This window comes from Hippocampus guttulatus, chromosome 15 (genome assembly GCF_054856545.1).
Source record: "Hippocampus guttulatus isolate MCC_2025c chromosome 15, RoL_Hgut_1.0, whole genome shotgun sequence".
Taxonomy (NCBI): domain Eukaryota; kingdom Metazoa; phylum Chordata; class Actinopteri; order Syngnathiformes; family Syngnathidae; genus Hippocampus; species Hippocampus guttulatus.
Window position 1 is genome coordinate 15,278,307 of NC_141275.1, and position 13,161 is coordinate 15,291,467.

The 13,161-nt window shown below is 43.9% G+C and overlaps 2 protein-coding genes and 1 long non-coding RNA gene across 3 annotated transcripts; 2 read left to right on the top strand and 1 right to left on the bottom strand.

Annotated features, from left to right (window-relative positions):
- On the top strand, nt 1-5,837 carry sap30l (sap30-like). Its single transcript, XM_086131297.1, has 4 exons — nt 1-638; nt 2,129-2,251; nt 2,576-2,674; nt 3,864-5,837. The coding sequence occupies exons 1-4, from the start codon at nt 453-455 to the stop codon at nt 3,993-3,995; spliced, it is 540 nt and encodes a 179-aa protein (XP_085987423.1). The 5' UTR covers nt 1-452; the 3' UTR covers nt 3,996-5,837.
- Nucleotides 5,838-6,505: 668 nt separating this feature from the next.
- LOC147194151 (heart- and neural crest derivatives-expressed protein 1-like) lies at nt 6,506-9,722 on the bottom strand. Its single transcript, XM_086131296.1, has 2 exons — nt 9,000-9,722; nt 6,506-7,381 (listed from the first exon to the last, which is right to left on the bottom strand). Exons 1-2 carry the CDS (start codon nt 9,513-9,515, stop codon nt 7,283-7,285), a joined length of 615 nt encoding a protein of 204 aa, XP_085987422.1. The 5' UTR covers nt 9,516-9,722; the 3' UTR covers nt 6,506-7,282.
- Nucleotides 9,723-10,858: 1,136 nt separating this feature from the next.
- Nucleotides 10,859-12,444, top strand: LOC147194152 (uncharacterized). Its single transcript, XR_015103037.1, has 2 exons — nt 10,859-11,026; nt 12,303-12,444. It is a non-coding gene; the product is annotated as an uncharacterized LOC147194152 (long non-coding RNA).
- Nucleotides 12,445-13,161: the final 717 nt, after the last annotated feature.

Below are 13,161 nucleotides of genomic sequence, written 5' to 3' on the forward strand. Positions count from 1 at the left end.
GCGAAGGAGGGAAACTTCCGTTACATACACTTCAGCACGTCCATTGTAGAACGCGATTGTTGTGAATTCGTCGCCAGATTTGTTTTAAACCGCGAAAAAAGTTGTTGCGCCCGTCGAGTTTCATCTTAAGCCGCGCCGCAGTCGTTCGAGCCTGCTGTCATACGGCAAACGTGGGCTCTCTTCGGAATATCCAGTCCACCTTGCGCTTGTGCTAACTAGCCGTAGCTAGCACACGTTAGCTAGCCGCGGTTGGGTTGGTCGAATGGCGACAGACGGGAGCATGTTTTCGACTCTCTTTGGAGGATTTTGCCTTTAAATACGACACACTTGAGGGGGGCAGCGCAAGCCCAACCCGCTCGTTATCTCAACGGACTTGGGCTCTCGGAAGGGATTTTGTGGTGTGTGTTACATTGTTTTGTTGGCGAATTCCGCAAGGAGTGGCCCCCTCCAGGATGAATGGCTTCAGTACCGAGGAGGACAGCCACGACGGGCCGCCCGCGCCACCCCTCTACGGCCAGAGCTGCTGCCTGATCGAGGACGGCGAGCGCTGCGGCCGATCGGCCGGCAACGCCTCCTTCAGCAAGCGGATCCAGAAGAGCATTTCGCAGAAGAAACTCAAGTTGGACATCGACAAGAGCGTGAGTAAGAGTGCAAAAGCGAGGGAGAGAGAGAGAGGCGGAAAATAAAACACGACGACTTTTCCCCGTGTGGGCTCCGCGAGACAACATGTTAGCCGGCTGATTGACAGCTAACGCTAAGATACCTCCAATCGGATGCGCAAAAATGTGTTTTGTTTTCACGGTCTTCGCTTACTTTTTTGAGTCAAGTGAGCTCACTTGGGCTTTGTTTGTGTCCAAAAGGTTTTTGGTTTGTCGCATTCTGCGACGTATCAACGAGCGAGTTTAGAGAACTGTGCTAAAGTTAGCTGCTTTAGCGCTTCCGAGTCGACTTAGTCCAACTCTCCGGCGAAGACATTTTGTGCGAATAACGCTGGCCTATTATTTAAAAAGCGTCCTACATTGTCAAGATGTTGAGCTTGACCGCCACTAACCTCTGGCATGCCATGTTTTTGCAGCCCAAATAGGCAAGCGTAGACTCGATTGACGTTTCCACGTTCCACGTTTGTTTTTCACTCAAACTGGATACAACCCGAGTCGTGTCTGGTTTGTGGTTACGCGGTGACAGTGTTTTGCCACTCAAATATAGAGAAGTGTGAACATATCGGAAGCTTTTACACAAAAGCTGTTTTTAAAACGCATAAGATCATAGACAAAATCTGCTTGAAACCCGAAAATGCTTCTTTTTTTTTAGCTACAAATTATTGTACACGGTCATTTGTGGTTGGTTGATGACTTGGTGAAAGTGTTTTGCAACTTGAATATGAATAATTGTGTGAACATTTTAGAGGCTTTTAAGCGCCTTTGTTTTAATAAATGTAAAACGATGTTGCCACAAAGACTGTTCGTTTGCACAGGGTCATTGACTGTGTGCACAAGTTGGTTATTTTAGAAAAGAGAATGGGAACACATTTTTGGAGCCTGCAGAGCCTTCAAAATTGACCTAGAAATCAGGCGCTTTGCTTTTTCATGCACCCCCCTCCCCCCCATAGACCAAAATGCACTCGAGCATCAACAGTGCTTCCTCGTCGATGGGGCTTGGCCTCGGCAAGATGTAACAAAACATTCGGTGTCCTATGCAAGACTTTAGAACCGCACGATCGATGCTTTCCAGACCCGCCAAATGTTCACATGTCCTCCATCACACGCGGCGAGCCATGTCAAAGGTATGACCTACAGTCCATTCACCAAGGTCGCGGGAGGACAGATTGAAAAGAACATTCCGGCGGGCAGTCGGCACTTGTGGCCTAATGGCAAGCTCGCATGCTTCTGTGAAGCACTCGGTGAGCTTGATAGCTAAATCCACAACAAAACGCATGCACATGTGGCTGTGATTTCTTTTTTTTTTTAAAGCCTTGATACACTCCAGATATCCACTGGGCTTAGTGTGCAGATTTGTCAGCAGGGAAAGTTCCTGTTACACAGCTGCTCGGGAATGTTGTGCCACGAACTACACTTGAACAGAGTTTTCCCTTCCACTTTTGTGCGTGTGTGTGTGTGTATGCGTGTAGGTGCGCCACTTGTACATCTGTGACTTCCACAAGAATTTCATCCAGAGCGTGCGCAACAAGAGGAAGAGGAAGACGAGCGACGACGGCGGCGAGTCCCCGGATCACGACGTGGAGGTGCCGGAGGTAAAGCGTTCCCTTGAGCTCCTTTCCGCACAAAAGTGTGAGAGTTCAGTTCGTCGCCATACCGTTTGGAATGTTAAAACCTGATCCGTGTCGCCACATTAGCCGTAGAATCTTGTATACTGTGCTCAAGAAAAGAACTTGTGACTAATACGGTTGATGGATTTCACGTCGGTCGGCGTGTTGATAGTCGTGTTGAAGCTCAGTAATCTTTAGGTGAGTTCCGACTGTCTGTGAGGGCTCGATTGGTGTTGTTGCGATGAGATGATTCCAATCCAGCACACGGTACTCTGGCGCTCCGACTGACCCTGTGTCGCGTCTTCGCAGGTGGACCTGTTCCAGCTGCAGGTGAACACGTTGCGGCGCTACAAGCGACACTACAAGCTGCAGACCAGGCCAGGCCTCAACAAGGCCCAGCTGGCCGAGGTGATCGCACAAATCACAACCGCAAATCCGCCGGAATGCCATTAGGCGACCGCAAATACGTGTGAATGATGCGTATTTGAAACGACGAGCGGACAGCGATAAATTTGCTCGACCTCGTGAGCTTTGTTGTCCAAACTCGACTGCTTTTAATGGCCCAAGGATACCCGGGATTTCAGTTGTCGTGTAATAGAACAAAAACAGTTTTGCCTCACTCGTGCACTGCGGTTGTCGTCCGTGTATGCCAAAATTGAAAACACCGTCGTACAACGTGGACTTTCCTGGTGCCTACTACGATGTGAAATTGGCTTTTCAGGGCAGACTCGGACCCGATGCCACGTTGTCCTCGTTCTAGGCGTTGCTCGTGGTCAACTGCAGTCCTCGTCGACTTTGACGTACGCGGTGCCGCGGCTCCCACGCGGCCGTAATTGCTCACTGAGAGATTGTTCGACTAATTTGCCGCATCGACAGGTGGACTTTGTGGCAGCCGCCTTATGAAAACCTCCTGTATTCGAGCCGAGCGGCATGGCGTCGGGCGCCAACGGCGGATGAATGGCACCCGCCGGCAAGTTGAACGTTTCCCCAGACTCTGGACGTCGTTTTTAACGAGCCACGCACGTCATTAATAACGCGGCGGTCCGCAGCCGACAACCGCCCACAGCTGTGCCAGTTTCCCCCATAGCGCTCGGCCGCGCTGAGTGTTTGTTTATTTTTTTTACATTTTTAAATTTGTCTTTTTTTTTTTTTTTTTTTTTTCTTCAAGCTAAGCTTTGTCCGCTAAGCTCGGGGCGGTTGCTCACTTGCTGTCAAGCACAAGTCAGAAACACCTCTCGGGCAGCACCTTAAAATCCTGACCTACAAATGGCCAATCAGCTAAATAAACATCCATTGAGGGAACGTTTTCAGAACAGAAGGAAAGATTTTCGTCCACGGCCCTACGAAACCAAAGCTTTAGAAAGCAAAAAGGAGCCACTTTTGCACTGATGGTATCGACAAAGCGTACCGGGGAATTTTCTGCAACCGCGGCGCAGGTGCGTCAAGTTGAAAAACAAAAATTGCCGGAGGAAACTGGAAGAAGCTATGAGATGGACCCAACCCCGTCCGGGATGAGCCGGCCGCAGATTATTATCAACTAACCGGTGAAGGGCGCACGTTTCTGACTCTCGAATCTTTGTGTCCTGTGCCTCTGCAGACGGTGAGCCGTCACTTCAGGAACATTCCGGTGAACGAGAAGGAAACGCTGACCTACTTTATCTACATGGTGAAAAGCAGCAAGAGCCGCTTGGACCAGAAGGGCGACGGCGGCAGCAAACCACTCGACTAAAACAAAACAACAAAAACACACACAGACACGGACGGGGGAAACAAAAAAAAAAACCACAAGCGACGAACACGACCGGACATGGTGAAACAACCAAAAACTGGATCCTCAATACAAGTGCATCCCTGGAGGACTTTTTTTTTCTTTTTTATGAGTCGCAGCCATCCATGGGCCATCGTTCCGTTCACCCAAATTGGTTGTGACTCTCGGACCAGGACGCAATTTTGACCGAACATGTGTCAACTGTTACCGTGTCCCACCGTGACGGAAAAAGGCTCACTCTCCCGCCGACAGAATGTCCCCTTTAACCTTGTCAGGAAAGACAACGTCATGTACTTAAAAGAAAGGAAAAAAACAAACTTGATTTGGACCTCAAGCGCCCAGACAGGACTGCTGACATTTTGCATGTGGTCTTTTCTCCACCAACATGCACACTGCAGACAGCAATTGTTAGCACTGACATGCTGAAGGCACTTGGCCCGTGTTTAACCCTCCTGTTATTTTTTACGGGGTCCAATGGGCCCATTTTTATATACATTTTAAATACGGTGGATTTAGGTGTGTGACCAAGTACAACAGGATTGGATGATCAATAATATATCGAGTTATGAGCGAAAAGCCATCCTTATTGGATTTGGGGCGCGGGGGTTTCAATGTCTGACAGGTTTTGAGTTAAGGGGATGAATTGACCCAGGAACATTCTTTATGTTCCTTGGAAACAAACCTAACAGGCAGGTTGCAGAAATGCCTGTACAGAAAAACTTTGTGCTAATTGTTATCAGTGACAGGCTAAAACCCCTCCTGTTATGTTGGGGTCAAATTGATCTATTATAATTTTTTTCCCCTTAATAAGTGGCTACAGTACAGAATTTTTTTACCCCCCTTTATTGATGACACTTTATGGATAATAGGTCAAATTGACCATTCTGTTAATGAGAAATGAATGTAACGGGAGTTTTAAAAGCCCTCTCCAAAAATATTTGTAACCGCTGACATGCTAAAATCATGAGGCCCATTGTTTAACCTTCCTGTTATCTTGCAGGTCAAATTGACCCAATGTAAAAATTCATGTCTTTTTTTTTTTTTACTTCTAAGTGAATTGGCTTCAGTACGTGTTTGGGGAATGGGTTTTCCCAATTCTGACAATTTTTAGATAACGGGTGAAATTGACCCAGGATCACTATTAATTTTACAGGATGGTAAAAAAAAACACACACACATTTTAGTGTTAATTGTTAGCACTGAAACAAAATGCTCTTTGCCTATGACCATTAGCGTCAGCAGAGGGCGCCACCAGTCTGATATGCGTCGGTCCTGTTTTTAAAAATATATATTTTATTTAATTTTTGTGTAGTGATTCCAAGCACAATTTTGGGTAATGGGTCAGATTGACCTAAGAATACAATTGCGTTTTCTGAGAAGCCAATGTTAACAGGAGGGTTAAATTATGCCACCGTTGAAGAGCGTCTGTCGGCACCGCGCGCTACGATGCTTCATGCTTGCTTGAAATATTAGCGAGCTGAGGCTAGCTTTCCTTTGGCGGTAGTTACTCAATGACAAAACTTGAGTGTCCCGTTCAGTAAAAACACTTGTGTTTTTCACTGCGTTGATGCTTGTACACAGTTGACGGGTTTTTATTTGAGATTGTTTTTGTTTTTACTCCCCGCGTTTTCATTTTTGCTGGTAGTTTTCGTTAGCATCACGTAGGGGATAACGATCCGTCTTTATTCACACGTAAGCGACAACAGCCGTATTAACCTGTAACCTTCGTATTAGAAATCACACTTGTATTTAAATATGGCTGCTTAATGCTCCTGCTAATGAATAAATGTACAGGCCTATCTATATGTGGAACAGAGTGCTTTTGCTTTTAACTTTTGTTGAACAGGATGTATTCAATGACGCTTGCGAATGAACTCCAGCAGTTTCTAAAACACACCACTAGGTGACAGTATTGCTCACCAAACACTTTCTGTCCCTTCATTTGCAGGCTTCCTGGAAAGCGGTGAGTAGTTTTACTTTATTTCGGTTGAATAGCAAATTATGTTTATGTGACTTGACTCGTTTAATTAACTCCAGCAGTGACAGTAAGACACCACTGGGTGACACAATTGTTTGCAAACAGCTATTTTTATTAAGTGGAAACGTAAAATGGGATAAGTTTGACTGTAATTTGGTTTGATTCCAAATCGAGTTTGTCTCTGATTTTCAAGTGTTATGTTTCGAGATGATTCAATGAGTTGATCACCAATTAACGTTTTTTGTATTGTATTTTCCCCATACTTTTAAGAGCATTTAATAAATTTTTAAAAAATTGACATTCTGACCAAACTCAAAATTTGCTACATGTAATCATGCCAGTGAAGAAAACTACTAAAATCTCGTATCCCTTCTCAAATTCAGAAAGCATAACACGAATCGGCAATGTTCATTTTTCTGAAGTGACGTCGTTCTTACGCGACGTGATCTTGCGCAAAAATGAGAAACGTCACAAAATGTTGGGAGTCATAAAATATCAATTTATTATATAGCTTCACGTATAATGTACATTCCCATCCACATTTTGCACAAATAATTGAAATCGTACGTTTTCTTGTCGTTTGCGAGTGAGTCAAGCTGCGTTGAAGGTGAACAACATTCGAGTGCGTCTATTCAAGCGGACAGTGAGCACGTTGAGGTAGATTCTTATTATACAACAAGGCATACAAAAAAAGTCACAATGTTTACGTCTTCTGTCTTGAGTATGGCTTCACACTCGGCGGAAAATATACATGATGTCATTTTGTATTTTCCTTTCGATTTTTTTCTTCCGTTATATCCAATGAAATGACTTCACCTAAGGCTACCAAACACGACATTCGTACACACAAAACCGACCAACAGTAGACCAAGAAATAAAATGTGCCAATACAAACACAAAACAAAAGCGTTGCCCCCCGCCAAAAAAAGGCAGTTAAAATAATCAACTAGATCCCCGAATAAAATTGCCACCAAAAAGAAGACAGTACAGGTGTTGCAATTTTAAAACGTGGGATAAAAATGAAAGAATAATTTAAATGTCTCGGTTTTGTTTTCAACACATAATTTAAACTTTTTTTTCGTGGGATGTTGGGGACACAGCAAGAAGGAAGGATAAACACAATACTCCACATTTCTTATTAAACAGCAGGAGAGAATATGAAAAGTCCCATTTTCTTCAAACGGATGACGATGATGCGTTCACGTGCGGCCGTACAAGTGGTTTGGGGGTCTCTCGAGGGGTTATTTTTTTTGGGGGGGGGGGGCGTGGGTCATTGGTTGAGCTCCAGAGCCCAAACCTGCTGCGGCCACCCGGTCCGACCTTTCACTTTCTTCTCGGGACCAAACGAGTCCTGTGCTGGACCTTCGTTCTGCACGAGCGACAAAAATGATCGTAAGAAGAAGAAACAACAAAGTTTGTGATGACGTGACAAAATAAGACACAAATATCCCATACACAGTACATACCGTTTTTTAAAAGTGTATTCTACTGCGATTTAAAATTATTTCCAAGTATTACCCTCAAAATGTTGTGATATAAGCAATACAAATTAAAATCTTTTTGGAATTAGCTTGACGTGCTTTTTTGTGCACTGCCACGTATTTTTATCCCCACGTGACGTTCCGTGTGATGTGAACTAAATTTACGTGTATTTATTGATCTTTTTCAGTAGTGTTGACTGTGCGTTTGGCTACTGAAACGTATATAAATGTGTTGAATTTACTGAATATTTCTCTGGTGATATACAAAATTCGTCCTACGTTTCACTGTTGGAAATGCGGCAATGTTGTACTTGCAGAACGTAAACTGTTGATCTGCCCTCTAAGACTAACATGGATATTATGAACGCAAACTCCAAACTTATCATCTCCCCTTTTCAGATCCAAAGTTTCAAAAGGTTTACTTAAATATTCAGTTTTCAGATGGCATTTTATATAGCAGCCTCCCATTAAGGTTAAACCAGTTCAAGCAAACCTCACAGTTGTTTGACAAAAAAAAGTCACATTTAATGTGCGCATGTGAACCAGCTGCAGTTTTTTTTTACAGATATGAGTTTTCAATACCAATGTGCCTTTCAAATCCAATAGTTCGAAAGAAAAATGTTTTTTTAACTCATAAAACCAAAACAATTTGAAGTTACTATTATTTTCGATTATTGGCGATTATAAACGTGCAAGGCATCCCCTTTTTCATTTCCAGATCCCGGATTTAAAATAGTAATTTTGTTTTGAGTATCCAATTTTGAACTGCATTTAAAAAAAATATACCAGACACCCTAGCCAGTTTGAAGCAACCACCCATTAAAAAACTAAATATTGGCATAGCATCAAGTTGATTTCAGTCACTATTTCACTCCCTGAAAAGAACGTAAACTTCCAAATGTAGCCTCTTCCCTTTTCTTTTATTAATTACAGATTTTGAAAGTAAGTTTTAAACATCAGACTCCCCTTAGAAACATAGATTTAATGCAAACTTTCGTTTCAAGGTCCCTATTGACATAAGACCAAAATGAATTTAATTGGTCTCATTTCGGTTGCAGTGGACCATTTATTTGGGGAATAACGCAACTGTTAAATTTACTCACTGTAAGCATGCATCACGGGCAGTTACCATTTTCTTTATTGGTCCCAAATTAAATCATAATAAAGCAGCGTTTTAAATATAAAAGACATAAAAGACTCAGATTCCAAATTAGCCGATTTAAAGCAAGCCTGTGTAAAAAAAAAAAGTTCCTAATTTACAGTAAGTCAAACGAAATTAACTTTCTGTGGCGCGTGTAAAGTTCCAATCATTGACCCTTTTCAGATCCCCAATTTTCAAGTGTACTGAACTGAACATACGCGATTCTGTAATGCAATTTCAATGACCAGATTCTCTTTAAAAATCAGCCAGTGTAACGCAAAGCTCAGTGAAAGGGGAAAGCAGCGAATGGAACGAGCGTGCGATTGCGTCCTTTGGCGTGGACCTCGCAAAACGTCCACACTCACCATCTCCCTTTTCCTTTTCAGATCCCGATTCTCAAATTTCTTAATTTCGGCCTTGAAGCCTTCAGTCTCTCCGGCATCCTTGGCCAGCACGTCCATCAGGTAGGCGATGTAGCTGGTGGCCAGGCGCAGCGTCTTGATTTTGGACAGTTTGGTGTCTGCCGGCACGTTGGGGATGCACTCCCGCAGCTCGGCGAACGCCGTGTTGATGCTCTCCGTCCGCCGGCGCTCCTTCTTGGGCCCCGACGCCCGCCGCTTGGCCATGCCTGCCTGCAGGCCCTCCAGGCGGGCGTGGTCGTGCTGCGAGGTGGCGACGGAGGAGGCGGCGGCGCCCGGCGTCAGCTCCGCGCCGGTTTGGTAGGGCGCCTGGATGTGGAAGTCCGGAGGCACCTCGCCGTGGTTGAGCACCCAGCTCTGGAAGTAAGGCGGGGCGTCCTGGTGGCAGCGCTGCACGAATGGAAAGGCTTCGGGCATGAGGTGGTGGTGGTGGTGGTGGTGGTAGCCCCCGATCAAGTTCATCCTGGCCCGACTTCTGCTGCTGCTGCTGCTCTCGCTTGGGGTCTCGCTTCTCGACCACTTGCACGAGTCATTCACCGCTTAGTTATTTATCCAACATGTCTCATTCTAAAGAAGGGAGAGAAAAAAAATCACTTGCAACGAAATTTATAATTCCACAAAAGCGCCACTCTTGCGATGTAATTTCCACGGTGAGGCTCCACCGGTTGTTCGGAGAAATTTGACCCGGCAGAAGGTGCGAGGCGGACAGGTTTATAAAGGAGTGCGCGTCCCGGGGGCGCCCAATGCGATGGAGAGTGGGAGGAGTTTGGCAGGGCAGCTCCACAGAACGCAAAGCTTCAGTGACGCAATCGCCGTCTGGTTTTGATGATGAACATAAAATGATTGGTTTCCCCACAACATGTACACACGATCTGACTTTTTGTAGCAACCCTTTTCAAAGGGGAAACTACTTATTGGGAACTGGACACACACTACTGAAATCACCAATGTGCCCTATAATAATATGATGTCATTATGAATAGTAATAATAATAATAATAATAATACATTTTATTTATAAGCGCCTTTCAAGACACCCAAGGACACTTTACAATAACAAAAAACACAAAACAATACAGGTTGAGCAGCGGCAGCCAAAACGCGCCAGCGTTCACTCAACCCGGAAGGCAGAAAGAAACCACAAGGGAGGGAGAGGGGGAGAAAAAAATCCACGCTCAAACTACCCTCATTTTGAGGATAATTTGAGTGAGGCAAAAAACTCCCGCACAAGCATATGACAGTTACAACAGGTATATGCTATTCATCAGAAGACGCCGAACATGCTAAGGATATCTCGAAATAAGTCATTGATGGTGTCGTGGTACACTCGCTTGACCTGTGTGCGGGCACTGCGGGATCAGTTCCCACTCGGTGAAGGTATGGTTGTGGATGGTTGTTTGTCTGAATGTGCGCCCCGCAACTAACTGGCGACCAGTTCAGGGTGGAGTCTGTCCTCTGCACGAAATCAGCTGGGATGGGCTGCAGCAGACTCCCCCCCCCCCCCCCTACTACCCCCCACTTCCCACCTCGCGAACCTGTTCAGGATAAGCAGTGTTGAAAATGGATGGATGTATTTCTCGAAAATAATTAGGAACAGATACATATTACATATTCTATTAATCACTGCCAGTATTTACGTTTTCTAATGATCACGTCTGCAGTAGTCTTAGAAAATCGCAATGTCCAGGTCATATGGACCTTTACGTGTATCTCACCTGCCGTGGTTGGTAACAGTGACGTCATTTTCAGGCGACAACAAGTGACAAAATGGCCACCCCCTGGTGGATTAAACATTGTGAAATTTGCTGCTTAATTCGTATTAAACAAACCTGAACTTCAACTGAATACCGCAGTTAGACGAATGGGGGCGCACAGAACCTACTGTCAGGATAATTTGTGGCGAGACTTGTCCTCTTAAATTTATTAGACATTTAAAAACAAAGTTATAGTTCGAAACGTTTTCAAGATTTAATGGTGAGTTTAGATTTATTTAATGGATATATTTTGTGTGTTTTCTCTCCCATGATCTTAACAGTGTGAGTTCATATGCGATGATTTTTGAGAATGGTGAGCGCTTTCGCACTCCTTCCCCCCATTCTCCCCACCACCCCGCTCTTGCTCGCCTTCTGTCCATGCAGGCGTAAAAACCCAAAAGCAACACGATCTCATTACATCGCGTGACCTTGACGCTATTTTCAAACCATTTACGGCCGCGTCTTATCTAAATACAACCATAAATCACGCGGGGTGTGTTTCTTTTTTTTTTTCTTTCTCCTGCATATATTCCATCGAAGCTGCTCGCTCTTACTGTGTTTACACAGCGCCACTTTGCTGCCTTTTCTTTTAAATAATCATCTGTCACTACGTCCTGTCGAGCCTCTGAGCTTTGCGTTGATGTGGTTTAATTTATTTATTTTTTATTTATTCATCTTTTTGCTGGCCAATTGATTAGGTAAACCGGCACCATGGCCAAGAGCCTATTTTAAAGGTAATGCTTTTTATGTAATATTAATATGTATATTAGTAACTTATATTTGTATTCATAGAACTAGTATTGAGCCAGCGATGTGTTTCTTAAGTTTCCCATGAAAATAATACAAACTATGCCTCTCGACTTTATTTTATTTATTAATTACAATATGCCCTATTCATTTGGCTCATAGTTTCTACTTTTTATTTGTAGTATCCTGTTTTTTCTAAAAACAAAAATACTTATATTTTAAAAAGTATCAATTCAACAACAATATTAAAATATAAATCTTAACCAAAAAAATAAACGTATGCAGAAAATAAAACACGAGATGCATTATAAATCAATAGTATATTGTAAAAATATAAGTCACGTAGGATATACAAAGTATTAGGACTCAAGAAAAATACAAAAATATTTTAAAATTCACATGCAAATTAATTGCATTAAGATATATATTTTAAAAACTGAAATAAAAACAATGCATAATAAAGAAACAATAGCTTAATTTAAAAATCAAGATTTTAAATAAATGTTTTTGAAATTTAAAAAATTATTGCTTAAAGAAATATTTTGGGTTTTTTCCTTAAAATTAATAATAAACAACACATTTGTCACTCTGCCATTATTTTGACACTGCATGTATGAAAAAGGTGAATTTTACAATTTTTATGAGAAACGGATCATTTAAATCTGTTTCTGATACAATTTTTCCTACAAACGCAACATTTCCACATGCATGCTTCTTGAATTGTCCGCGGGAATGTTTCACTTTTTCAGATTTTGGGGGATTCGTCCGGCGAGCTGCATCCCCGTGGCTGTCAGCCTGAAGAAGTCCATGCGGCCTCCAGAAAGCAAACCTGACACTGTTGATTAAGACGTCCACTACGCAGGCATGAAATATAAACCTCCACCCCCAAAACCATCTCGCCGTCTTTCCCCGAATCGTTTCTCTCATTCTTTTATTCTCCATCCCATTGCGTCACTTTATTTTTTTGCCGAAAAACACAAACGCCTTCTCTTGATCTTCTTGTTGGATTTGATATCAGACGGCGGAGGTGCCGAAGGGGGCGAGTGCAGGCCGCCCCGCCACCACACCAAAGGACCCCGACCCCGTTTCCCCGACATCGCCAAGGGAAACGACCTGCGTAGGCCGCGAGCAGCCATCTTGGCCGTGTTATGAATTCCCGGCATAATTGTTTGTGTCGTCGCGTCGACGTTTCTATAGACGGCGCGCCCCCCCCCCCTTCGGAGTGCTTGCCTTCAACTCTAACATCTCCAAACAAACAAAACATCGGGCCCGTGAGTCAAAGTGTGTTTCCCCAGCGCTACAGTACGGCACGCTAGGCTAATTCAATTCAACGCCTTTAATTAGACACGGCGGCGGCTAGCTCGGCATTCTGGGAAAAAGCGGCGGCACGTCATGGCGGCGGTGTCCCTTTTAGAAGTTAAAATAAAACTATGTCAAGTTTCCGTCTAAACGCTGCCGCCGTATTAGTTAAGACGGGCGAGTCGGGTTGGAGGAGTCTAGCGGTGGCGCCGTTTTGACAGTCGCGGGCGAGTCAACCACCCACGAAAGAAGGGGCTCATCCAGAGATGTAAAGCCATAGTGTGCCGCGCAAACTGAAAATGTTTGCAG

Coding starts and splice junctions, on each gene's coding strand:
- sap30l (XM_086131297.1), top strand. CDS start 453: ATGAATGGCTTCAGTACCGAGGAGGACAGCCACGACGGGCCGCCCGCG. Junction 639..2,128: donor AGTTGGACATCGACAAGAGC/GTGAGTAAGAGT, acceptor GTATGCGTGTAG/GTGCGCCACTTGTACATCTG. Junction 2,675..3,863: donor ACAAGGCCCAGCTGGCCGAG/GTGATCGCACAA, acceptor GTGCCTCTGCAG/ACGGTGAGCCGTCACTTCAG.
- LOC147194151 (XM_086131296.1), bottom strand. CDS start 9,515: ATGAACTTGATCGGGGGCTACCACCACCACCACCACCACCACCTCATG. Junction 7,382..8,999: donor TGAAAAGGAAAAGGGAGATG/GTGAGTGTGGAC, acceptor TCGCTCGTGCAG/AACGAAGGTCCAGCACAGGA.